The sequence below is a fragment of the Gopherus flavomarginatus genome, chromosome 3, assembly GCF_025201925.1.
Source record: "Gopherus flavomarginatus isolate rGopFla2 chromosome 3, rGopFla2.mat.asm, whole genome shotgun sequence".
In the NCBI taxonomy this organism is placed as follows: domain Eukaryota; kingdom Metazoa; phylum Chordata; order Testudines; family Testudinidae; genus Gopherus; species Gopherus flavomarginatus.
In genome coordinates, this window is record NC_066619.1 from 135544731 (window position 1) to 135570131 (window position 25401).

At 48.5% G+C, this 25401-nt stretch overlaps 2 protein-coding genes across 7 annotated transcripts in view; one reads left to right on the forward strand and one right to left on the reverse strand.

Annotated features, from left to right (window-relative positions):
- ELP1 (elongator acetyltransferase complex subunit 1) overlaps nt 1–19175 on the forward strand; it is a 121787-nt gene extending 102612 nt beyond the window's left edge. For 5 of the 6 annotated variants that reach the window (XM_050948203.1, XM_050948201.1, XM_050948200.1 and 2 more), the window contains 9 exons: nt 223–284; nt 995–1057; nt 1164–1224; nt 2586–2699; nt 11365–11476; nt 12098–12225; nt 12696–12850; nt 14448–14526; nt 17777–19175. In XM_050948203.1, the coding sequence (XP_050804160.1) occupies nt 223–284; nt 995–1057; nt 1164–1224; nt 2586–2699; nt 11365–11476; nt 12098–12225; nt 12696–12850; nt 14448–14526; nt 17777–17844 (842 nt within the window). In that variant the 3' untranslated portion in view covers nt 17845–19175. The remainder of the gene's footprint in view (nt 1–222; nt 285–994; nt 1058–1163; nt 1225–2585; nt 2700–11364; nt 11477–12097; nt 12226–12695; nt 12851–14447; nt 14527–17776) is intronic. The other variant, XR_007773660.1, reaches the window with a different exon arrangement.
- An 85-nt stretch (nt 19176–19260) lies between these two features.
- On the reverse strand, nt 19261–25401 carry ACTL7A (actin like 7A). The gene has a single exon (XM_050948289.1). It carries the CDS (start codon nt 21205–21207, stop codon nt 19957–19959), a length of 1251 nt encoding a protein of 416 aa, XP_050804246.1. The 5' UTR covers nt 21208–25401; the 3' UTR covers nt 19261–19956.

Genomic DNA, 25401 nt, shown 5'->3' on the forward strand with positions numbered 1-25401 from the left:
TGTTCATTCTCTCTCTCCCCTGGGCACAGGGAAGATGGATGCAAACAGGCTTCCTTCAGCCAGCCAGTAGAATTAGTATTAGTGGGCTCATGGATGCTACACACTGACACTGCAGGTTCATTAGCCCCAGTGGTGGGCACCCTTCACTTTTAGATCAGGTCTCTTGTCTGGACCCAAACTCCAGCTATTCCTGAAATGCTTAATTCTGTCCTTCTTTTCTAGGAAAACTAGTTGAACAGAGGAGACATGCTGAGGCAGCCATACTCCTGGAGCAGTATGCACAGGTACTGTGCACCCTGGTGACACCTTCCCTTCTGCCTGCCCTTGTACTGATCTCTCGACCCAAGGCTTATGTCCCCTCACTGTCATATAGACTCTCTCTGTTTGGGCACCTCTGACAAAAAGACTAACCAGCCTGGGGCTGAATAGAAGCTATAGGACAGGACAACAAAGCCTGTGGTGTGCTCCCAAGTGTTTATGGGGGGACTTACCAGGGGTATGGTTGAGCTGGGTTTAATACATTTCAGTTGGCTGCCAAGAGTCCTGAAAGGAACACGTCAGTGTCTGCTGCTGCAATAGCTATTGAAGAATACTGGCACTGGATGTGTTCCAGTTTAAATCACACTTGTGCAGACACTTAAGTAGCCTTGATTTTTGCCGTCTGGTGTAAGGAACTTGAAGCCAGTCTCTCTTCTCACGTGCCTGTGGAGTGAGCGACTGCCCAGGAGTGATGCTAACCCTGGCATGGCCGGGTTAGGTTTTGGGATGGCAGGGGGGATAGTGGAGGAGAAAATCAACAGAACTTGGAGTTAAGATGTCCTTATGCTGAAAATATGTAGATGGCTTCAGGCAGGATTTCCTGGCACTGACTGCAATACAGTTGTGATGGGAGCTGTGCTTGAGCGGTTGTAATCCAGGAGCCCAATGCCCCATGCCAGAGGTAACACCTGATTGTAGGACAGTAACCACTGCGTCCTTGGTCTCCTTTCCCCAGGACTACGAAGAGGCTGTGCTCCTGCTCTTGGAAGGGACCGTCTGGGAAGAAGCCTTAAGACTAGTAAGGACATTCCAAAGTACTAACTCCTAGAGAGTTCCTAGTGTGAGACTGTGTGTGTCTGTCTCCTGAGAGAACTCTCCACTTCCTCACCTTGCTCTCTCCCCAGATTCACAAATACAGCAGACTAGACATTCTGGAGACCAACTTCAAACCTGCTATCCTAGAAGGTGAGTCTCTTATTGTGAGGAGTCCTCCATGCAGGGGGCTCTCTGCTTGTTTGTAATGGAGTCCTAGGAAATGTGGTGAGACCTGGCATCGAAAGGTGTTTCATTGGCTCTGCCTAGTTACAGGTGGATGGCTATTTGTAACACCGACAGTGGGCAGGATTGAACCGGGGACCTCTGGAGCTAAACACATGAGCCTCTACTGCATGAGCTAAAAGCCTTCAGCCAAGGCTGTAGAGCAGACGCATTAATATCTCTTTCTAAGTGGTCTTGGTGCCACTAGATGAGACAGAGCACCACGCCCAGGTGTGTGGGTTACATACTTCCCCTAGCTAAGGAAGCATGTCCCAAACTTCAGAGACTTCCCAGCTGAAATCCCGGATGAGCCCCCACATGTAACACCGACAGACCCCGTTCGTCGGCGGACAGGATTGAATCTGGGACCTCTGGAGTTAAATACATGAACCTCTACTGCCAGAGCTAAAAGCCACATGACCGCTAGCTAAGGCTGTAGCAGACTCAGTAATCTCTCTCTCAGTGGTCTCGGTACCACTAGATAGGACCTTTGTCCAGACAGGACACACCAGCCCCAGGAGGTGTATGGGTTACATGTTTACATCTGACTCTGCTCAGCACAGATTAGCATGCAGCAACGTGACAAGCATTTTTGACTCAGTCTTGCCCTCCTTGAGATCAGTGGCAAAATTCGCCCAGACATCAATGCTGTGTGATGGGATTTATGTGAATGGGGGAGAGTCACGTTGGAAACATAGGAATATTGTTGGTTAGTAAAGGAAGTGCACTGACAGAGCTGTGTGCAAGGAAAGTGTATGTATATGGAGCTCCTCTGTGGAGGAGTTTCAGAGTGGCTTAGCCTTCCCTCTGCTACTTCGAGGGCTAAAGGAAGGCCGGGCTGATATTGCTGGAGAATTCTCCTTCTCTTGGTGTTGAGGCTGGGAGCTGGGTGCTCTGTTCTCCTGAACCATCTTAATGACGGGGGAATAGAAGAAGAGTCAGTACTACTGTGGCCATGAGCCTTAAAACAGGAGCCTCAAGTTAGGCTTCTAAACGCCAGGCTAGGCACACGGATGCCTTTGGCACTCTGAGTTTAGCAAACTACCTTCAAGCTCCTGCTGGCTTTTTTTAAGCTTGGAATTTCAATCTATCCTATGTGATTCCTGAACAGTTCTGCCCCCACTGTGCTGGGCTTCTAGGCTTCAGAAAACTAACACAGCACATGTTAACAATACGAACATGTGTTGACTCTAGCACTGCTTCCAAAGGGAATTGAAAAAGGGTTTAAAAGTATAGAATGTGCTTATTTATCTTTGGCCTGAACCTAACACCATCTGCTCTCTCTGCAGCCCAGAGAAATTATTTGGTGTTTCTGGATTCTCAGAAAACAACATTCACTCGCCACAGAAAGCGCCTCCTGGTGGTTCGAGAGCTGAATGAGCAAGCCCGCCAAGAGCTACTGGGTATGTTTTTGAACTAATGCAGGTGCTCTAGTGTCAATAACTAGCGATGTCTTAATGAATTCCTGAAAACACCAATGATGTGGTTTCCTCATAGGCGCATAAGAACGGCTATAGTGGGTCAGACCAATGGTCCCTCTAGCCCAGTATCCCATCTTCTGACAGTGGCCTGTGCCAGGTGCTTCAGAGGGAGTGAACAGAACAGGGCAATCATCGATTCCCGGCTTCTGGCAGTCAGAGGCTTAGGCACCCAGAACAAGGGGCTGTGTCCTTGTCCATTTTGGCTAATAGCCATTGATGGACTTATCCTCCATGACCTTATTTAATTCTTTTTTAACCTAGTTTTTTGGCCTTCACAACACCCCCTGGCAACAAGTTCACACGTCGACTGTGCATTGTGTGATGAAATGCTTCCTTTTGTTTTAAACCTGCTGCCTATTAATGTCATCGGGTGACTCCTGACTCTTGTGTTACCTGAAGGAGTAAATAACGCTTCCTTGTTCACTTTGTCCTCATCATTCATGATTTTGTAGACCTCTATTATATCCCCCCTTAATCATCTCTTTTCTAAGCCAAACAGTCTTCTTGTGCTCTCCTTATGCCCTAATGTAAATGGCTGTCGCTGGGGTCTGCTGTGGCTTGTGAGTGGCCTTCTGGCAGGGGCAGCTCTAGGCATTTTATCGCCCCAAGCACGGCAGGCAGGCTGCCTTCCTCCGAAGCTGCGGGACCAGCGGACCCTCCGCAGGCACGCTGCCGAAGGCAGCCTGCCTGCCGCCCTCACGGCGACCAGTAGAGCGCCCCCCACGGCTTGCTGCCCCAAGCTCCTGCCTTCTGGTTTTATATTTCTTATAAAGAAGATTTTTTACAAGAGTCAGAGAATTAGAATGTGACCTGTTGATTTTATTCACTTTGAAATCTTTGCATTTCCTGCTTTACAATTTAATTTTTTTCTTCTACAGAGCTGTCAATGCGGCAGCTTTCCTGAGTTATATACTTCCACATACATGTAAGAGCCCCACAGGAAAGGACCATAATTTCCTTTCCACGCTGGTCAGTTGGGGTTTAGTCATGATCTGGACACACGTTGCATTGTAGAGCACCTGTTAGAGGTCAGGTTTCTGGTTCGCTCCTCTTTTACCAGTTCAGGGAAGCCCATGGTGATTATTTTAAAAGAAAGCTACTCCTCTTTCTTGGAGACTGTGTCCCTATGTGCACACACCTATGAACTGGAGACTGTAAAGTGGTGTCCACTGGCCCACATCAGTGCAGTGCAGCTCCTAGTGCTCCCAGACGAGGGCAGATAAGGAAATGTGGCCCAGCTACCTCTTAATACCTTTTCAAAGATAGAGGCAGAGCGATTGTATGTCCATTTATTCTTCTTCGAGTGCTTGCTTATGTCAGTTCCACGTTAGGTGTGTGTGTGCATGGCTGCCAGAGATTTTTTGCCTTAAAGACTCCGTAGGGCCAACTCTGGCGCCCCCTGGGGTCCCGTGCTCGTGCCGTTATATGAGGCTCCCCCAGTTCCTTCTTACTATCCGTGCGCACTCTCAGTTCCTTCTTACTGCCCATGACGGTTGCTGGAACGCCTTTCTCCTTTATGTGTGCCTAGTGGTTTTTCTTCTACAGTTCTTGTACATAGTTATTTCTTAGTGTTAGTAGTTAGTTAAGTTCAGATAGTTAGTAGTCCCTTCAGGGACATTTTGTGCTCTGTTCTCCTGGCTTCAAACTGTGTTCCACCTATCACAAACCTATGCCAGTCAGCAACCCCCACACAAGCTGTTTAAAGTGTCTGGGGAAGATGCACCTCAAAGACAAGTGCAGAATTTGTAAGGGCTTCAGGTCAAGGACACAGAGATCCATCCAAAAGCCTTGCTGATGAAGGCAGCAATTAGAGCATCCTCAGAACCATCCCACTCTGATGTCGGTACAGAGTGCTCCACTGGCACCAGGCTCACCTCGGCACCATTCACCATCACTATTGTCGAGCAAGTCACGCAGGAAGCAGCACACAGATCGAGGGCCCTTCCCTATGCTAAAGAAAGACAACGAAGGGGTGCAGGCAAAGGACCCATGTCGGGCCATTTGCTCTCTTTAGAGTGGCAAGAGGCAGCCTCTCCACCAGGGCTCCAAGCCCAGTAAGGGAACCACCTCTGAAACCCAGGAGCGGTAGGGAACTCTTACACCTGGTGGTGCTTTCAACGTCAGAGGTGTTTCAGGTGGCCAGGGACTTCTTGGCTCTATCAGTGCCACCCACACCGCAGGTCTTGTCTCCAGCTGCAGAGTCAGTGAAGGCACCCCCCTTCCAAAGGGAAGCCCACCATGGGCCCACCGCAACGGTGACTGGGCCAACGCCAGTCCCCAGAGGCCTGGCACCGGTTGACAACACCGCAGCCCCAGTGACATCCGTCTCAGTCTCTCCAATACTGGTCGTCCTCTCAGCACCAGTTGCTGATGCTGCAGCGCCAATCACCAACCCTTCGGCACCAGTCTCCGACGCCTTGATCGCTGACTCCATGTCACTCTCCACTGTCTCGGCACTGATCTCTTCCACTCGGCACTGCTCCCCGGCCCCCCATCATAGCCAACAGTGAGAGGCTCTGACTTAAGTTCCCTCTAAGCTGCATGGCCATGCAGCTGCCTATTAAGCTCTGCACAGGGGCTCAGGGCTGCGGTGGGGACCTGTCTTGGCCAGGGGAGAGGAGTCCCTCTCTTGGCCCAGCCCACCCCCAGTGGAGCTGCCGCGGCAAGGGAGAGGCGCCTCTCCCCTGGCCCCAAGCTGCTGTGGTCAGAGAGGGCTGTGGGGGTCCTCTTTCCCCACTGCAGCCCTGCGGCAGCCTGCACCAGAAACCCATCATCCCTGGCCCCACCCCAGAGCCTGCATCCCCAGGTAGAGCCCTCACCTTCTGCGCCCAACCCTCTGCCCCAGCCCTGAGCCCCCTCCCACACTCCAAACCCCTCGTCCCCACCCCTGCCACATGAATTTTGTTATGTGCACCAAGGTGGAGGTGATGCCCGGGGCCCCTGCCACCACTGCTGGTCCCGGATTGCTGCTCTGGGGCAGTGCCAGGGACCAGCTGCCTGGGGCTGCCAAAGCAGCTGCTGGGCTGGTCCTGGGGTCAGCATTGCAAGATTCATGGAGGTCACGGAAAGTCATGGAAGCCGTGACTTTCCGTGATCTCCGTGAATGATTCGCAGCCTTAATTATAATATCTGGGACTCCATGGCTAAATTTAAGGACTCTCTGCCACAGGAGCTCAGACAAGAGTTTGCATCCATCTTGGAGGAGAGCAAACCAGTGGCCAGAGCCCCTCTCCAGGTAGCGTTGAATGTGGCCAATTCAGCGGCCAGATCTATGTCCTCCACAGTGTCCATGCGATGCAGTTCAGGGCAGCCATCCTCAGGGCCATCTCAGAAGGTGCAGCAATCTATTTAGGACCTCCTATTTGAGGGCACTGCTCTGCTTTCAGAGCAGACATACCAGGCTGCATGGCCTGAAAGATTCCTGTGCCACACTTTGCTTTTTGAGCCTTACCCACCGAAGGCCTCTAGGAAACATTTCCGGCTACTTCCACCACCTAGATTTTTGGGTCCGCCTCTTCTTGTGGCAGAGCTCCTACAAGAGACGGGCTTTAAACCCTACTGACCCACCCCGTCCTCCTCAGCTACCCTGTCAGGCCCCATGCATCATCCAGAGGGCCCATGGCAGGTATTTTGAGGGTATGCCCGAGGACAGTGTTCCAGTCTGGCCTCAGGATCCATTCCCCCATTCGTTTCTGAACCATTTCCTCAGTGCATGGACCCAGGTGACCTTGGATCGTTGGGCGCTCAACACTGTAACACTGGTTACACTCTGCAGTTTTCCTCACTTCCTCCTTCCCTCCCACTCCCTTCCCTCTACAGGGACCCTTCTCATGAGCATCTCATCCAGGAGGTGGAAACCCTTCTACGCGTAGGGGCCATAGGGGAAGCTCAAGATATGAGAGGAAAAGGGTTTTATTCCTAATATTTCCTATCCTGAAGGCCAAAGAGGGCCTCAGATCCATCCTAGACCAGTGTGGCCTCAATAAATATCTCAAGAAGTTGAAGTTCCACGTGGTCTCCTTGGCCTCCATCTGCTCTCTGGATCCAGGAGACTGGTACGCTGCCGTCGACTTACAGGATGCCTACTTCCATATTTCTGTTGCCCGGGGTCCATTGGGCACAGGAGATTCCTCTGATTTGTAGTGGGCCAGCACCATTAACAATTCACAGCGCTGCCCTTCAGCCTTTCGTATGCTCCGAGGGGCTTCATGAAGTGTATGGCAGTAGTGGCGCTTTCCTGAGACGTTGAGGCAGATCTACCTGTACCTCAATGGCTGGCTTGTTAGAGGCAGATCACAAGCCCAGGTTCAGCACAGCCTCTATTTAGTGCGGTCCACCTATCGGGATCTGGGCCTGCTTATAAACAAGCAGAAATGAACTCTGACCCCTGTTCAGCGGATAGAGTTTAGAGGAGCAGTACTCGACTCCACCCAGGCCAGGGCCTTCCTGCCAGAGTTCCAATTCTGAGCCGTGTTGGACCTCATTGTGCACGTCAGGGCAAACCCACCTCACAACCGCCTGGGTATGCCTCAAGCTGCTAGGCCACATTGTGGCATGTACTGACGTGGTCCAGCACACACATCTGCCCCTCAAACCCCTGCAGACGTGGCTGGCATCTGTTTACACTCCGAGCAGACAGTACTAGTCATAGCCCTGTTGAAGACCTTCCATTAGAACAGCCCAAGCTCTTCAGCGTGGATACAGACTCCTCACTGCATACCCTTAAGGATTCAAGTCACTGGGAATTTGACAAAAAGACATTGTAGCAGATTCCAAACACACAGCCTTCCTGATGGTTCCAATATCATCCACAGCAGGCCTCTTCTAGGCCTTCGGAGCCTTTCAGGGGGAGATCCAAACCTCACAAAAGGGGACCACCCTTCTACCACTACCTAGTCAGCTCCTCCTTCTAACAGACAGTTTTGACAATGTGGTCAAGAGAACTGAGCAACCTATTTCCCCAGATCCTCTGCTGTCTACCATCCATCCTCTTTTCGGGGACTGATTTATCCCACTTCTTGTCTGCCTGGAAGCACATCACTTCAGAAAAACGGAATCTAGAGGTGGTTGATGTGGAATATTCAATCCACTACCCTGTCCCTTTTCAGGAACCCTTCTCATGAGGAGTTCTTAGAGCAGGAGGTCCAATCTCTCCTGTTCTTGGGGGCAATCAAGCCAGTTCCCCCTGAGGTTCAGTTCTATTCCAACTATTTCCTAGTTGTGTATGTATAATGGAGATATACCCATTTCCTAGAACTGGAAGGGACCCTGAAGGGTCATTGAGTCCAGCCCCCTGCCTCCACTAGCAAGACCAAGTACTGATTTTGCCCCAGATCCCTAAGTGGCCCCCTCAAGGATTGAACTCACAACCCTGGATTTAGCAGGCCAGTGCTCAAACCACTGAGCTATCCCTCCCCCAATGGGGCAGATGGTCAAGACTAATACTTGATCTCAGAAAATTGAATACCCATGTCCTTTCATAATACTTCAGGGTCATGACATGAGCCACCATAATTCTATCCCTAGATCTGGAGGACTGGTTCGTCATCCTCAATCTCTAGGACACCTACTTTCTTGTAGTGATCTTCCCTTTCCACAAGTGTTTTCTGCATTTCCAAATAGGCTCAGATCAGTAATGAGTCCTCCCCTTTGGTCCTCTCGATGGCAGCAGCCCATCTACATCAGGGGATCGCCACAGAAATCCCATACTTGGATGACTCGCTCCTCGGGGTCTATCAGTGCTAGAGGGCCAGTCAGCAACCTCAAAGGCACTAGCCCTATTTCATTCTCTGGATCTTTGCATCCATCTGAAGATATCTACACCGACTCCAGTCTAGAGGATACACTGCATTGGAGCCAGACTCCCTAACTGCCAGAGCCTACCTATCCAAAGAGAGGTTCTCCACCATGTCCAGGTTTAAACTGTACACTACAAGGCAGTCTGCAAACAACTGTAAGTACCTCCTTACAACTCCTAGGCCACGTGTTGGCATCCATGTTTTGTCGCATCTCATGCAAGACCGTGCCTCACCTGCCTTCAGATGTGGACAGGCACAGTCTCTCCACATGCTTAACAGTACCCCTGAATCCTGGGCTTTCAGCTGGTGGAAGGACCCATTGCCAGGCTGCAAGGGAACCCCATTTTCACACTCTCCACCATCAAAAATCCTCACAATGGACTCCTCTCTTTTGGGTTGGGGGGCCACCTTCAGGGCCCACAACTCAGGGCCGGTGGTCCTCACAGGATTATGCTTCACATCAACACCCTTTGAACCGAGAGCCATCTGCTATGCTTATGAACACTTCCGTCACGACATACAGGGCCACTCTGTCAGGATAAGGCTGGACAGTAGGGCAGAAATGTGTCATATCAACCAACAAAGCAAGAGGAAGTTCCCATTCCTTATGTGTAGACTTGCTAAAATTGGAACTGGTGCTTTTCCCATCAGATAGATAAGCCATCGAGAGTTCTACTAGGCCTCCAGAATACAATTGCAGACTCCCTAAGCAGGAACTTGCGTCATTCTGTCTTCCAGAGCATCTACCAAAAGAGAGGTCTCCCCGGAGCAGACATCTTTGCTCCCCCAACCAGCTTTGCTCCAAGGGAGGACACAACTGCAATTAATTGGGAGATGCCCTGATAACACCATGGAGCCATATTCTGCTGTACATTTACTTGCCTCCACCTATAATACTCAAAACCTTGATCAAACTGCGACAGGAAAGAGCAAGGCTTGTTCTCATAGCATCGTCATAGCTGCGCCAAGTCTGGTTCTCGAATTTCCTTCACCTCTCTGCCTTCCCCTCAAAAAGGGTGTCCTGTAAACCTACTACTTGCAAAACTTACCTGCAGAATCAGAAACATTTCCATCCCTGATGTTCTCTTAACTCTTGTCAAGCCTCAGAAGTTCTTCTCTCCTAGATCCTAGACTACCTGTTGGACTTGGACACCAGTTTTGTCAGTGAGCTCAGTCAGATTCATCCTTCCACTTGGCCATCGAGGGCTTTTCAGTGTTTGCCCTTCCTATTACGACCAGGTTCCTTAAGGGCTTCCCTCTGTATGGAACCTGCTACCCCATAGGACCTTAATTTCATACTCAGCACTTTAAGGAAACAAGTAACTATCTGTACTCTCCTGCACCTCATTCCTTATAGCTATCACTTTAGCTAGACGAATGGGAGAACTTGGTGCACTCATGGCAGACACACCTTTGACTACTTTCTACAAGGATATGGCTACACTATGTCCTATCCTCATTTCTCCCTAAGGTTTCTTTGGAATACCATGTTAATCAGGAAATTAGTCTACCAGTGTTTATCCAAAGCCTCATGCCTCCAGACAGGAATCTAACCTGCACACGCTACATGTCAGAAGGACTTTTGCCTTCTACTTACACAGACCCAAGGCCTTCAGTACCTCTCCCAGACTCTTTGTATCCTTTGCTGAAAGGATGAAAGGGCAGCCCATTTCAATGCAAAGATTATCAACGTGGGTCTCGGGTTGCATTTTAACATGCTATGAGACTGCCAGAATACAGCCCCCTCATGAAGTGACAGCACACTCCCCTATAGCTCAGTCCACATTTATAGCCTCTCTGAAAGATGTTGCAGTTGAGGAAATCTGCAGGATTGCAACTTGGTCCTCATCCATACATTTGCCAAGCATTGCACTATTTTACCAGCTTTCAGAGCTGATGTGTCACTTGGTGAGTCCTCCAGTCTGCCTTGGATTTGCCTCCTCACCACTCACCTCCATGTTGAGTTACTGTTTGGGAGTCTGCTACGATGGAGCACCCAGAAGGACACACACTCGGAGAGATTATTTACATGCACGGGAATGAGTTCTCCAAGATGTTTTATCCCAGTGGGTGCTTCGCCTGCTGCCCTCCTTCCCCTCTGCCGTGGTGTGTCTGACTTGGTGATTGAGAGGGAACAGAGTGGCAATGGGTCTGCACCTCCCTATGTGTGCCCTTGTATGGGACCACAAGGAGCTGCTCTGCCAGGCCCACAGACACTGCTTTACAGTCTCCTGTCAAGAGTGTATAGGTGCGCGCATCCTTCTGGGGAACACTCATATCAGCAAAACGTTTTGAATTCAAAGTATTGTACAGGTAACTAACCTCCTCATCCTGCTGCAGGGGTAAACAGCCCAGCTAAGTCTCTGTTCTCTCTGACTTCGCTGTTGAAAGATCATGATCACCACCAAAGGTAGGAGGATGAGGGCCATATTTTACAGCTGCCTTCTACCATGTCCTGGGGGAGCCTGACTGGGACAGGGGCTCTCCCAGTGCCACCAGGGGACTGGTCCAACAGTAGAGGTCCCATGTAAGACTGTTTCTTGTGGAGGGAAAGTTGGAGATGAATGAGGAATGGTCCCATTCTCCGTATTTCCATGGTACTTCGACTTCTCCAGACAGACCCTGCTTGGAGCTAGGATGTCCTGTGTCCCACCCCTGGACTACCCATTGGCATCTGCTGCTCTCAGTGTAACCATGTGCTGTTGTTTTTTCCTCTGGTGCTTGTAAAATAACCTCCACCTTCGTTGGGATCGGGGGAAGGTCTAACTTGTTGCTAATTTGTTTTGCAGACGATGAGACACCAAACTGTCTGGAGGCAGACCTTATTTCTGAAACCAGCAGCATCGTGACAGCCAGTGACATGAGTGGCAAATACTCGCACAGTAACTCGAGGATATCTGCGTATGTCCCTGCCCTCAAACCAGATTGCAGCTGTTCATGGTGGAATGTGTGGCTGGATCTAACTCCATCTGCACACTTACGCAGCGATGGAATCTCGCTACTGCAGGGCTATGGGTGCAGACGTGAGAGTGCACCAGCAGTTTTAGAACTTGGTTTAAAAAGAAGAAATGTGCTGCAGGCAAAGCTGGTCCTGCAGGCTGGGTCAGAGTTTCTGCTGCAGTCCAGCCCCTTAGTGCCATTCCAGTGACACAAGCAGCGAGATCTGTCCAGCTGCCATAGAAGCTGGTACAGCAGCTGCTTGGCTACTCTAGGGAGCACCAAAGCAAACAGACCCGTCCTTAGGACCAGCTCCTTGGCAGCCACACCCAGCAGGCAGTGGGTGCAGCTGGGAAGCCAGTGCTCAGTCTGTGCCTTGGCTGGCAGCCCACCTGTCTTTTGCATGTTTTAGCAAGAGGTGTACGTACCCTGTTAAGATGCATTTGTTTGCAGGCTTTATTGGGGGAGACAGAGACTGGGGGGCGGCAGGGAATTATGACTTCCTCTTGTAAGAGGAAAAAGAAATGCTGGTTGTTCTGTCCCATTCTGTTGCCCATCGTGATATTGGACATTCCTTTCTTCTAGCCGATCCTCCAAGAACCGTCGCAAGGCAGAGCGCAAGCGTCACAGTCTGAAGGAAGGGAGCCCTCTGGAGGACCTGGCCCTTCTAGAGGCCTTGGGAGAAAATATCCGCACTACTGAGAACATGAAGGGTAAGGCCCCCTGGCTGAGCCAAGCCAGCATCCGGCTGTCTGAGGCCAGATGCCACCTTCTGATCTTGAAGGATGGGATGCAGAGAGTAGCTACTGCCCAAGGCTCGAGAGTGGGGGAGGGGGTCCCTGAAGAGAGCAGCCTCTTCCCCAGAGACACCTTGGCAAGGAGCCAGGATCAGGACTATTGCTTGGCTTTGCTAGTCCAAACCTCTGCAGCTGTCACTGCTGAGTACAAAAATAGTTCCAGCCCCCAGGTGTAAAGTATCAGAGTGAGATGAGCTGGGCTGTGCTAATGTGAAGAGAGCTCCCCTCATGCTGAGCCCACCTGGCAGCAGGGGTAACAGCAGGAAAACAGCAGCTATGTTCCGCTGCTCCTTTCCCTCCGTCCCCAGTGCTAGAACAGCACCGCGCCTTGCTTAGTGAACCTGGTTGATTGCTGTGATGGAGCTTGCTCTCATCTCTTCTCGCAGGTGAAGTGCACAGCTTATTAAAGGGGCTTGTGCTCTTTGGTTACGATGAGCCAGCCAGGGAGCTGCAGCAGGCCCTGGAAGAAACTTTGCAGTTGATAGAGAGGTCACTCCCGGAGATCTGGACCACAGACCTGCAACAGAATCCTGCTAACCCAGTAGGTGCTTGTTCCCTGATGGTTGTGACCTGAGTCGCTGTTTGCAACTTACAGATTTGTGGTGCTGTGGTATCGTTTGGAGAGACAAACCCTGGAGTCTTGAACTCAGATAAACTGACTGAAGTCGGTCGCATGTAGGTCTCCAGATCTGCTCCTTGTTGCAGTATGTCAGATAAACCTCCTAGATGAAGTGAGCTGTAGCCCACGAAAGCTTATGCTACAATAAATTTGTTAGTCTCTAAGGTGCCGCAAGTACTCCTGTTCTTTCTCCTAGACAGTGTATTTCTATAGGAGTGCTGCACCTTCCCACTGCTCAGACCCTTGGCTGCCAGCCAGCATGTGCACTGCCTGCTGTCTCCGGTGCTGGTTAGGAGTGATCTGACTGGATCGAGAGAGCTAGGAGACTTTGATGGCTTGTGTGTTCCTTCCATATTCAAGCACTGACTTCATATTAGAACTTTGTGTTAAGTGAAGCAATTGGCAGTCAGTGCAATATACTCTTTGTTTATATGTTTATAATTGAGCAAAGAAATCTTTATAATGGTTGAACTGTTAACATCCTGAATTAACCGCTAACATGTCTTACCTCCACTGGACTTCAAATATTAACATTACCAATACAATCACTTTAGTCTCCGTAGTGCCCTTGCTCTTGTACAATATATACATGCCCCATGATGAATGGGACAGAAAAGGAGGAGATGGAGACTTCCTACAGTATTGGCAGCCCCAAGTGGTCAATATCGTGACAAGCTTAAAAAAATCACTAAACTCTTTAAAAATATGAAAATGTGAGAGGTTTTTTTCCATGCTTTCTGGTTTCCCAGCCTTTAGGGTTAACTCAGGTCACATTTTGAAACTTTTCTCCCTAAGTACCAGGGCTAGAAACATATTTTTAATGCAAGTTGAGGTTCTCCTGCAGTCACCTGGGGTCTTTAAGACAGACACACATATCACAAGACTTGTGATTAAAATCTCAAGAATTGGCAACACTGCCACAGCAAAGGAGGCTGGCACATGGGTGTGGAAAAGATCTCACGTGTGGTCCTGAAGTCCAGGTGCTCCAATGATGCCATTCCTGCCAGCCCCAACTGCTATCTTTGCACAGGGCTTCAGTAGGCTCTTTCAATGTTAACCACCAGCTCTTACAGATCACTGATAGAGTGGCTGCCAGGGTGCTCTGTCTCCTCTGGTGGTGCCCTCAGATTGCAGCAGTGTTGTGCAGCTTTACCTCCCTGGACTAGCCTCTATGCAACAGTCTCATCACACAGTTTGTCACAGAGCCCTGCACTGGTTCTAAATTTGATAACAGCTGTCTGGGCAGCCATGAGTTCAGCTGCAGATGGATGGATATGTGCTGTTAGCATCATCTGCCGAAAGGGCCAAGCATTGTCATGGGGAGAGGGGCAGGAGTGCAGATCTCCCTTTGAAGCCAATGCCCGTATCAAGCAAGCTCCCATCCTGCAAAGGGAGCACTAGCTACTTCAGTGGCAACAGGCAGAACTGCCAGTTGGGTGGATCTTGGTTTTGGAATCTTCTGCTTCATTGTTATAAGGACTTGAGTATTGCTGATGTGCCAATATTACCTATTCCACAGGTCCTGGGCCCCAATTCAACGGCAAATAGCATTATGGCCGCCTATCGACAGCAAAGAATTGCAGGTCCTGCAGTACAAGGTTAGTTAAAGCATACGGCATACTAATCGTAGGTGCAGGATATCTCCACTGGTGACGTCATTAGGGCGAGCTATGTTACGGAGCTGTGGCCTAGCGATGCAGTTTGGAGATTGATTTGGTAGGTCAGTCCTGTTTCTGGCATTAAACAGATGTATCTCTTGTAAGGGTTACACTTCTCCTTTCATGAATTCCTGTGGCAATGTTGTTGTACTAGGAGTGCATGGCACTTACACCTGATTAGACAGACAAGGTTCCTGCTTCACAGGAGCTGCAAATCCTAAGGAGAAGGGAGATTATTTAGGTGGTCTGACTTAAATCATCAATCATTTATACCTGCACTTTTTCACTAATAAAAACTCACCTGGTTGAGTTCCCCCCCGCCCCCTACAACTTGTCTAATGTTGTTTTAAGATAAAATGCAACCAAGTTAAAGAAACCCAAAAGTAGCTTGTGAAATGCTGAAAAAGGAAGTCATTGCCCATGCACTCCTGGGTGAATGTTTACCAGTGATGGCCATTGCTGGGTCAGGACCTTGAGAAATCAGAGCTAGAGGCTTCCTGGGCACAGCTAGGTGATGTTTTTTTGACACACAAGATTTTTAGTCAAAAAATGCATTTTTGGTGCCCCAAAGCTATCTGTAAATTTGGGCTGATGAATAATCGTTTTGGTCAAGAAAAAACACAATTTAAAAGTCTAAATGTTTTGTGTCAAATTCAAATGTGGCCCATTTAAAAAAGAGTCGGAAAACACCCATAAGTGATCAAATCAAAACAAAAAGGTTGGGGGGGGATTATTTTTAGTCATCTAAAATGTTTTGGTTGACTTGAAACAAACTAACTGAAATACCCTACTCCCCCAAATCTAGTTTCCAATTGACCCAAAACATTTCAGTCGATTCAAAACAAAATTTGAGTCTTTCATTTGATGGGGGAAAAAAACTGAAAAAGTTGGTTTGGTGTCATATTAAACTGGATTTTTTTTTTTATTTGATCCCTGCACCAAAAAATTCATTATTCACTCAACTTTATTCTTAAGCCTTCTGCCGCCAGGGGAGATCTCTCAGCTAGAATCAGCATTGGCTCAAAAGAACCCAGCCCATTCCACTGCATCATTCTGCTCCTTCAGAACATTGTCCAAATGATCATCAGTGCTATGGAAGGTGTTAGATGATGATCAGTGGAATCCTATGCCTATAGGGCAGCCATAGCATCCCCTCCATGCTGCCCTGCCAGCTGCCCACCCCTCTTCTGGAAGGGCTTCAGGTTTGAGGATAGCTACGTCTTCATGCCAACTAGGTGCATGACATCCTCACTGTAGACTTCCAACAAGAAGCTGGTTGTGTTAACGTGTGCAATGATGTGTTGCCTGTCCACTGAGAATTGGACTGAGACAACTACCTTATCTCTCATAGCTAGAGTAATAGGCCTGTAAAGACCACTAGCCAGGACCCCTTTCCTCATTACTCGCACGGAAAGGGTGTGTACTGCTTTTCCTACTCCTCTGCTGGGTGTTAGCATTGCAGAACCCACACAATGGAGGAGGGTGAGCTGGGTTCTTCCATCCTCCCCCTACTGGTTACACCTGTATTAACCTGTTGCAGTGTTGGTGTGCACTGGGGTCCTGAAGAATTTGCTTTGGCCTGAAGAGCATGTATTGCTAGCGAGATCTACAAGAAGGAAAGAATCCAACTTGACTAGGTCCCACATGGGTTTGCAGGCTTACTGTCAACAGAAATGTTTTCCTTGTGTGAGTGGACATGTTTGAGGTGGAATAATTGAGTTGGTGAACTTAGAACTCCACAATGCCATGTTTGGCTTTCCTCTTCAGAGCAGCAGTGCACTTTTAAGAGGAAAATGAAAAACTAAAATGTCAGGAGCAGGGATAGTTTATGGGCTTTGTCAGAAAGCATTTCTTTGCCTTGCAACAGAGGGAGTTTACTGGTGGCGATGGTTGTCAGACTGTCTGGAGCTGTTCATGACTGTGTGCGGCTATTCGGGGGAGACTGTCAAAAGCAGGGCAGACACCCCAAACTGGTGGTATGTTCTAGAATTAGGTTTCACCAACCATCCAGTAACAAATGTGAACTCCTGAAGCACTACAGTACTCTTACCATGGAGTCACAGAGGGTCCTCTTGGGCACTCCAGTCTACCTTGCTGCCCAGGCAAGCTGGGACTAAGTGATAAATGGTCACTTACACCAAGAATTACAAAAGATTCAAGTTGCTCCCAGTCTCAAGAGACCAGTCACTTACCCCCAGGTCTGTTTGTATCTCACACCAAGGACAACATTCATAGCCAACTCTATAGTAAACTAACTAAGGGTTTATTAACTAGGAAAAAGAAATGAGTTAGTTACAGATTAAAGAAGGCAACAGATATACACAAATGAGTTAGACTGTGGTTCCAAAAGGTGACAAGTTGCAGTAATCAGTCAGCACTGATTGTCTTTTAGGACTAACCCAGGTTGAGCCTGGAGATCTCTGCTTTTGTTTCCTAGCTCTAGCCCTGTGACAGTCCATACAGCAGAGATGAAGAATTTTCATGTTGGCTATCTTCCCTTCCCCCCGCCCCCCTTCCAGAATTGAAGCTGATGGGATGAGTTTTCTTACACGTAGCACCTTCATGGGTGTAAGAGGGCCATCAACCCAGTCTTTGTTTCACAGGGGCCCATTATCTTGGTAGTCATCCTTGAGGGGTTGGGGAGCCACTCCTCCTGCCTCGGTTCAGAAGTTCAGAGCAGGCACTTTTACAGTTATAAAGCAAAACTTACATATTACCTTATAGCATGGGTTACAAGCATTACAAGTTGTCTGCAGCACCTTACAAGCATTTTATAGTCTAACACCTGTCTTGAACAATACTAACAGGTGATCTGGTCTGGTTTCAGTGCTCAGCTGGCACCTGGTCTACTAGTGTCACAATGGTATCTGTAGAAATGCTTTTGCTTGGGGTGAAATCTGGCAAACCCATCTCAGTCCCAAAATAGTTAGATTGGCCAGGTTGTAAATCGATATGTGTCACATGCCCCTTGAGGCCCTCTAACTGGAGTGGTCCTGCTGAGCCCCACTTAGACATACTTCCCTTCAACCCCCTTAGGCCAGTCTCCTAAAAGAGAAACTCTCATCTGTTTGAAAACTTGTCAGCAGCCATTGATGGGCAGCGAAAGAGGAGTCATGGTGGCTTTCCAGTGTTCAGCTCCTAAGGGAACTTCAGGTAACCTTACCTTACCTTCTCTTCTCTTGCCTTTCAGATGCAGAACTTCTTATTCCTCCAAAACTCAATAAAAACATCCAGTGGAAACTGAATCTCTTACAGTAACCTGAGGCCAAGAAATCCTGCTGGACGGACGGACGGACAGACGCACACACGCACACACACACATGATCATCGCCAACCCTGGAGAACAGGAAGAGAGGTAGTCCCCATAGAGGAGCCCTTACTGGTGCTGTCTGAGTTAGACATCTGCCAACTCTCTTCCTCTCTCCTTTGGCAGCTCTGCTGCATTGTCCCTAAGACAGCTTACAAGCCAGCCTTCCTGCCTGCAGTACCTCACTGCTGCCATGACCGTTCAGACACTTGTCATTGTAAATAGTTCAGTTTTACCCTTTTGATCCTGTATCCCTAATACTCCAGCTGATGCATTTTTAAAGAATGTTAAACAGAGTAACAGTCTCCCTGCTGCCCTGAGCTTTGTTCTACTGTTTAAAGTTGGATGGCTGTTACAAGACATTAGCCAAATGCTGTCTTGTCACACCATTGACTGCAGTACAGCTACTGTACTCTAGGCAACTAGGTCCTCAGTGCATCTATGCCAGTTTACACCAGCAGCAAATATGGCCCTAGGCTTACACTGCTGTACGTTAGCCCAATGTGCCATAGTCTGCTCTGTGTCAGTGATTATTGTACACAACCTCTCCTCTTACCAAAACAGAGCATAATAAAGAGATTGCTTAAACTGTGTCCCCAAACTGCCCCAAGTCTGTTTGTTGGACAAATGTTGTTTTGCATGAGCACTTCAAATCAGACTGTCCACAGCCTCCTGGATACAGACATGAGCTTTCACATAGCTGGGGTCTATGAATGTTCTCCCTGGCATCCTGGGGAAAGGGTGGCGCACACAAGCCAGGTACAGGTGACTTACCATTTTCATCAGGCTGACAGAATAAATCTACAGCTAGCAAATCTCCTGTGCAGAATTCCACTGGGACTCCACAGCCTGAGGGTGACAGACATTGCAATTGCATGTAGGTTATGAATGGTTTATGGACTACAGGGCCAGGGCTTGTGTGCAGCTCCACAGGGAAGGGTTGCCCCAGCTCTACAACTGGGCGGGTGATTAGCGTGACTCACTCAAGCCACACCACCCCCGGTAACTGACGGCTTGCAGCTACTGGGTTTTCCTGAGAGCAGCAGACAAAGAAAAGGGCTTTTGGTGTAAAAGGGCTGCATCTAAACTGCCACAGGGCCTTCTTTCTAATCCAGCAAATGAACAAGACCTTCTCTCCAAGGGGGCCTCAACCCTTGTGGAAGGGTTGGAAAGACTTCAGCATACTAGGGCCCTATAGAGTGTGTTTAAATCCAGCTATTGTGTTTTTATGATGTTTCAGCTGTAATTGTTTTACCTTGAGAATAAATGTGCTTGCTTCAAAGGATCTGTGTGGTAACTTGTAAGTATGCACTGTTCATAGGCCTCAAAGAAAGCAATGCGCAGGTGCAGACCCTTAGGCAGACTGGCTTGTTGAGGATATCACAACATAAGGCAGGGGCTGTGCACCCTGAAGCCCCCCTGCCCCCCAAAAAAAGAGTAGGACAAAGGTCCCTGCCCAGAGCCAGGTGATTGTTGGAGACCTGGTTAGCACACCTAGAGTAGACCATGGAGCTACACGTTCAGTGAATTTGAAACTCTAGTCTACAAGCCCAGACCCATTTTGGGCACTAAGGGGTAACCTATTAGAAAAATTTCATTGCGACCATAGCTGGTGGTCAGCAGCGGACTCACTGTAGATGCTGAAAGTGGTGCTGTTTTTCTATATCACTTAATCAGGGCTTTAACCTTTTTTCCATGCAGATCCATAAAAAAATTCAAATGGAGGTGGGGAGCCCTTTGAAAATCTTAGACAGTCTGTGTCCCCGGACCACAGGCTGAAAACCACTGCAATAGACAATGGGTCTGAACCAGCTGCTCTATCCCTTTTACAGTCAAATAGGCTACTGTGAAAATTCTTATGAAACAGTGAGATAAAAGCTGTTAATGTACAACACAGAATGCTATGAACATTTAATACAGCCACAGTGAAACACAGATCCAAACTTCAGTTAAGCAGCTTGGTTTGTTACCAGTATCTGAGAAAGAAACAGAGGTTCTCAGACATCTACAGTCCCCTCTGGGTGGCAGTATTGATTTTAAGCTCAATCCTGTCCACTCTGTACTCAAAAGCATTTCCTGTAGATGAAGAAAGGACCCTGTTCTTCATATTCTCTTCTGTAAACCCAGAGCTGCTGAAAGGCCTTGAGTGATGCCAAAATTGACCCTCCAGTCCAGACAGAAGACTTTCTGTCAGGGGATGCTGCTGCAATGGGGTTATCATTGGGCCACATCTTGGTCAGGTCGCTCTGGAAGCGGTCAGGGAAACCCCTCAGCATGGTACAACCTCCGCACAGCAAGATATTGCCCATCAGCTTCTTCTTGAGATCAACATCACATTTACTGAGGCAGGTCATTGTCAGCAGTGGAAGCGCTGGCTGCTGTGATCCTATCAAGGATGGTTTAAAGAGCATTTCAGCACACATGAATCTCTCTTTGCCAATGGGAATTAGGTGCCCATCTGGAAGTTCGTAATCAACCTGCTGTTTCCGGAGAGGCAAACTCATGTCATGCTGAAGGTCCAGAGACGTATAGCAACACTTTTCCTTGATGTCTTCTATCACACTTAGTTGTTCCCCAGTAAATGTTTTCCCCGCCTCATTTAATAACTTCATGAGGTACTGGGTAAGGTCTGATCCAGCATAGTCTACGCGTCCAGTAATGCTTGGCATAGTATAACCTTCGTAGATAGGGACCACATATGAAACGCCATGGCCACTTTCTACCACAAGAGCAGAGGTCTTTCCGTATGAATACATAGATAATCTGGACTGGTAGGCGATATGCATGGCAGGAGTGCAGAACGTTTCAAACAGCATCTCAGCATATTTCTCCCTGTTGGTGGTGGGACTCAGTGGAGGGTCTGATACCAGCACCGCATGCTCCTCTGGCTGAATCTTCATCTCTTTGTGGAAAATGTATTCCCAAATGTCTTGGACACAATCCCAGTCAACCACTATGCCGTGTCTCAAGGGGTTGACCAGTTTTAGGGGTATTTTCACATCCTGAAGTTCTTTTCCAACAAAGCTTTCTTTGCGATTGTCCCCAGTTTTAGCAGTCTCCTGGAAATGCTTGCCCACTGTAGATGAAATAACATGGGAGGGACGAGGCTCTCCAGCAAATCCACACTTACAGTAACCTGTGCCAATGTCTATGATCACTGCTCTAGTCTCCTTCACAATCTTGGGGCTTCCCTGAGTTGATGATGCGCTATCCTCTTTAGGCTTTTTACTGGCCCTAACCAGTACCGCCCGTTTTGCAGGACCTTCCTGGATTGTTGCTGCTGCTACAGAACTGGTGCTTCCTTTGACTGACATTTCCTTTCCTTTTGTCACGGATGTGGATTCCCTGTGACAGTGCTGGCAGAAGCCATGGCAAGCCGAGAAATACCAGGGGTAATTTTGGAACTTTCATGCCACTGACCTCACTGATTGTGACATCAGCTGCCTGCTGCCCTTTGGGCTACAGCTTAGTATTTCAGAACTCTTCTCTACTTGAGGCCTTTTGGGGGAAATACACTGCTTGTGTAGCATACCAGAGAGCTACTGGGGTTTGCCTGCAGCTGTTTCTACCACCATATAGCCTAAACCGGCTCTGAGTAGGTGACAAGGGGGCTGGTCTGTGCCAACATTCCCCCCTGCTGCTACTGGCTGTGGAGCTGCAATGGGTGCAGATACAGCAAGCAGGCATGTCTGCAACGCATGTAAAATGGATTGTGCTAGGACATGTCTAGCACTAGCGTCAGCTACATTTTTTTCAAGGAAACAAACTGCCTCCTCCCCAGCCTCCTGAGAAGGTCTAGATCTTTTTAAAAGTCATTTACTAACAAATATTCCTTTGGGGCCTGATTTGTTTAATATTCAACAGGTTTCCATCTCTCAAACTGTGAGATTGTGGTAATTTAAAAAAAACAACAACGAGAGACAGCCCATGTGTTGCTGGACCCTGTCACAGTGATTTGCTTAAGAACATGCTGAAATACAGAAAGTCAGACTTGTGCTGTATAGCCCTTTTTAGCCTTATCACCCCATTCCTGCCATCCACGTGTTTGCCACTAAGAAATACAGAGCCATAACAGTCCGTTAATGAAGAGGTTTGGCATGCAGTGAGGTACAACAGGGACACTGTTGTAAACCACCAAAATGAGGCTGCCTCCTACTGAACAGCACCATTGTCCATCACAACATCAATATGAAACACCTTCAGCAAGGTCCAGTACTGGTTTCTACCCCATCTAAGAGGGGAAGGCGACATGGAACTGCTGTCTAAGGGGGATGGGGCTCTCTTCAGATCCATTAGTGCCAGGGGTTGGCTAGAGCAGTCCTTGTTGAGATGTGAACGAATATCTGTCCCTTGGGCTGGATGATTCCTCTGCAGTGTTCACAAGGAGCAGAACAGTATCTTAGTCTTCGCTTAAAATAACACTAGCGATCTTTTGCTGTGAATGGCAAAGCCAATAGTGTCACCAATTCATCCTGCTCAGTCTAATGTAGACAAGTTCCATACGGGGCTCACAGCAGCAGTCCTGCAAGGGTGAAGGCCCTGGATTCTGACAAAGTACTGCAGCACTGAGCACCTCAGAGGAAGAGACCAGACACCCTTAGTACAATTTGATTTACATCAGAGGTATGCCTTCTTAAACAACTGGGTTATGAACTACATCAAAAGCAAGACAGGCAGATTTTAAAGCCTAGCAGTGTGGGTGCTCAACATCTCTCAGAATCAGGTCTTGTGTCTAGAGACCTCTGCAGAGGTTAGACTCTCAGGCCTGCTGCTCAGCTAAGTGTGAGAATTAAGCATCCACAATCTCAGTGAGCTACACTAGGCATTGTGTATGGTGGCACAGAGGCTTTTTAGCAGAGATTCCCTTTGATTGGACATCACTTTGACAATATTTTGGCAATCACCATGCCAGACCCAGTCAGAGGAACACAGCCGAGAGAGAAGTCAACTTACACGTCACTGGGAGCCACACGGAAGTGTCCTTCCCCCATACTCACAACACTGTAAATACCAACCTGGGACCTGTAACAGGGTTCTGATCAAAGCTCTATGGAAGCCAGCACCCTGATCACCACCACCACCACCTAGGGCACTGCGTGCAGCTGAAACAGACGAGCGCACTTACACCTGCTGGTAGCCTGACGAGTTAATGAGTAATGAGCCCACTGGCTGAAGAACCCGGGATGGAAAGCAGACAGTATAAAAGGCTAATCCAGGGAGCAGGAAAGGGCTTCTTAGAACTGCTGCTATGTAGTTGAAATGTACCTGGAGCGTAAGAGGAGGCAAACACACACACATGGTGAAGGTACCTTGGTGGACCTGTGCACTGCTTCATTCACAAAGTGGGCTGACCAGCCAGGGATTTCTTGGAGAGGAAGGGGGAAGCCCATTCACAAGTTTGGGCTTGTCCAGGATCCATCTGTCAGCCACAACCAGGAAGGCTTGAGAGGTGGCTTGTGACAGGACAGGCTGAATCTGGAAAAGATGGAGGAGTTCATGCTCAGAAGGGGATGCGGAGGACATTCCAGCAGACCAAGTGACAATCTGCTGGGATGGCAGGCAGAGCAACAGCATGTGTTTTAGGAATTCATGGAGGAGCAGACCCAGGTACAGCAGCAGTTATTACAAAACTTAATTCCTGCCAAGGGGGAGCAGGCCTTGAACTCTAAAATGAGCCCTGGGGATAATCCAGTGTTCCTATGGATGTTCAAGAGAATTGCTGCTAGCACAAGCTGGGATAAAGTATTATGGGAGTTAGCCTCTTACCTGGCATGAGAAACGCAATCTGCGTACATGGCATTGAGTGAAGAGCAGGCCACGAATCACCATGTGTTAAAGGCAGCTATACTGGACTATGTAGGCTTGTGGCTGAAAGGTACAGACAGAAATTTAGGGAAGCCACATGGACTTACGGGGTTGGGCCCAAAGCTTTCGTACAGAAGTCGAGAGATTGGGCCTACCAATGGCTGAGTTCAAAGAGGCAAGATTTGGAAGAGGTCATGGATACCATTATATTAGAACAATTTATGCAGAGCCTCCCAGATACCACTAAGGTCTGGATGAGGAGGCCAACCAGAGACAATGGATGCAGCAGTAAAACTGGCCAAGCGTGTTGAAGCAGAATTTGCCAGGAAAGTGGCTCGTCCCCCACAAGCAGGGAATGCGAGGGGGGGGAAAGAGACTAGATCCCTCAAGCAGGAAGGTCTGGGTGTGAGAGACAGGAGGAGAAAAAGGCTGTGTCAAGCAGCTGGGATATTACTTGCTGCCAGTGCTGGGGGGAAATGCTACATTAAGTGGGACTGCCCATATATGTAACGTGGACTGGGGGAATTTTGCAGTTAGACTGGGGTGATGGAGACATCTAGGAAGAGTGCGAAAACAATCCCTCTAAGGGTGGGCCATAGGCCAGAGGATATTGAACTAGCAGCTGGTTGTTCACTCGTCTGGAATAGGCTGATGAAACCACAGTGATTTTGGGAGGGGAAAACCCCTGTATGTGGAATGCATACACAGGGAGAAAAAACTAATATCCAGTGGCAGTAGTCCCATTGAAGGTATACAGGTTCCAATAGAAAGGGGTCAGGGTAGCGGAAACCTTGCCCCATCCTGTGGTCATGGGGACTCTGTGGAACACATTCCCTTTAAGGAGAAGAAAGGAGGCCTGGGGAAAAGCAACCTCAATGGGGAGTGAGGGAAAGACGGGCTGGGATTAAACATGGACCCAGAGCCCACAAGGTGCGATATGAGAAAACCCTAAACAGAAACAATCCAAGGAAGTGGGTCAGAAAAGCTGGGCCAAGGAGAAGCAGGAAAGCAAAAACCCTAGAAAAATACCAACAAGCTAAGAAAGCAAGGCCTAGGTGGGGAATACCATGTAAAGAAGCTGCAGAAGGGGATGAAAGAGCAGGGATCACCCACATAAAGGACAATCTGAAGAAAGGGCAGGAGGTGAACGCAGATATCCCAGTTAGGGGGACTATAGGAGGGAGTGACCCCCCCAGAGCCTCAAAAGGATTTTGGTGTCTCTGGCCAGGAGGGATTTTATAATATTGTACACAGGCGGTTTGTTACCCTCCCCTTTATAGTTATGACAGGAGTAAATGTGGCTTATGCTTATGCAAAATTCTGCTAAGCACCTGATACATATTTAATAGATTCCAATGCAGAAGAGACCATTGGAATCATCTAGGCTGACCTCCTGTATAGCATGGGCCAGAGACCTGTCCCACAATAATGCCTAGAGCTAAGCGGTTAGAAAAAACATCCCACTTTGATTGAGAAATTGTCAGTGATGAAGAATCCACCACAACCCTTGGTAGGTTGTTCCAATAGTTCGTTATGCTCACCATTAAAAATGTGTGCCTTACTGCCTGTCTGAATTTGTCTAGCTTCAACTTCCAGCCTTTGGATCGTGTTATAAGTAGGGCTGCCAAGCGATTAAAACAATAATCATGATTAAACAACAATAGAATACCATTTATTTTAAATATTTTTGGATGCTTACCACA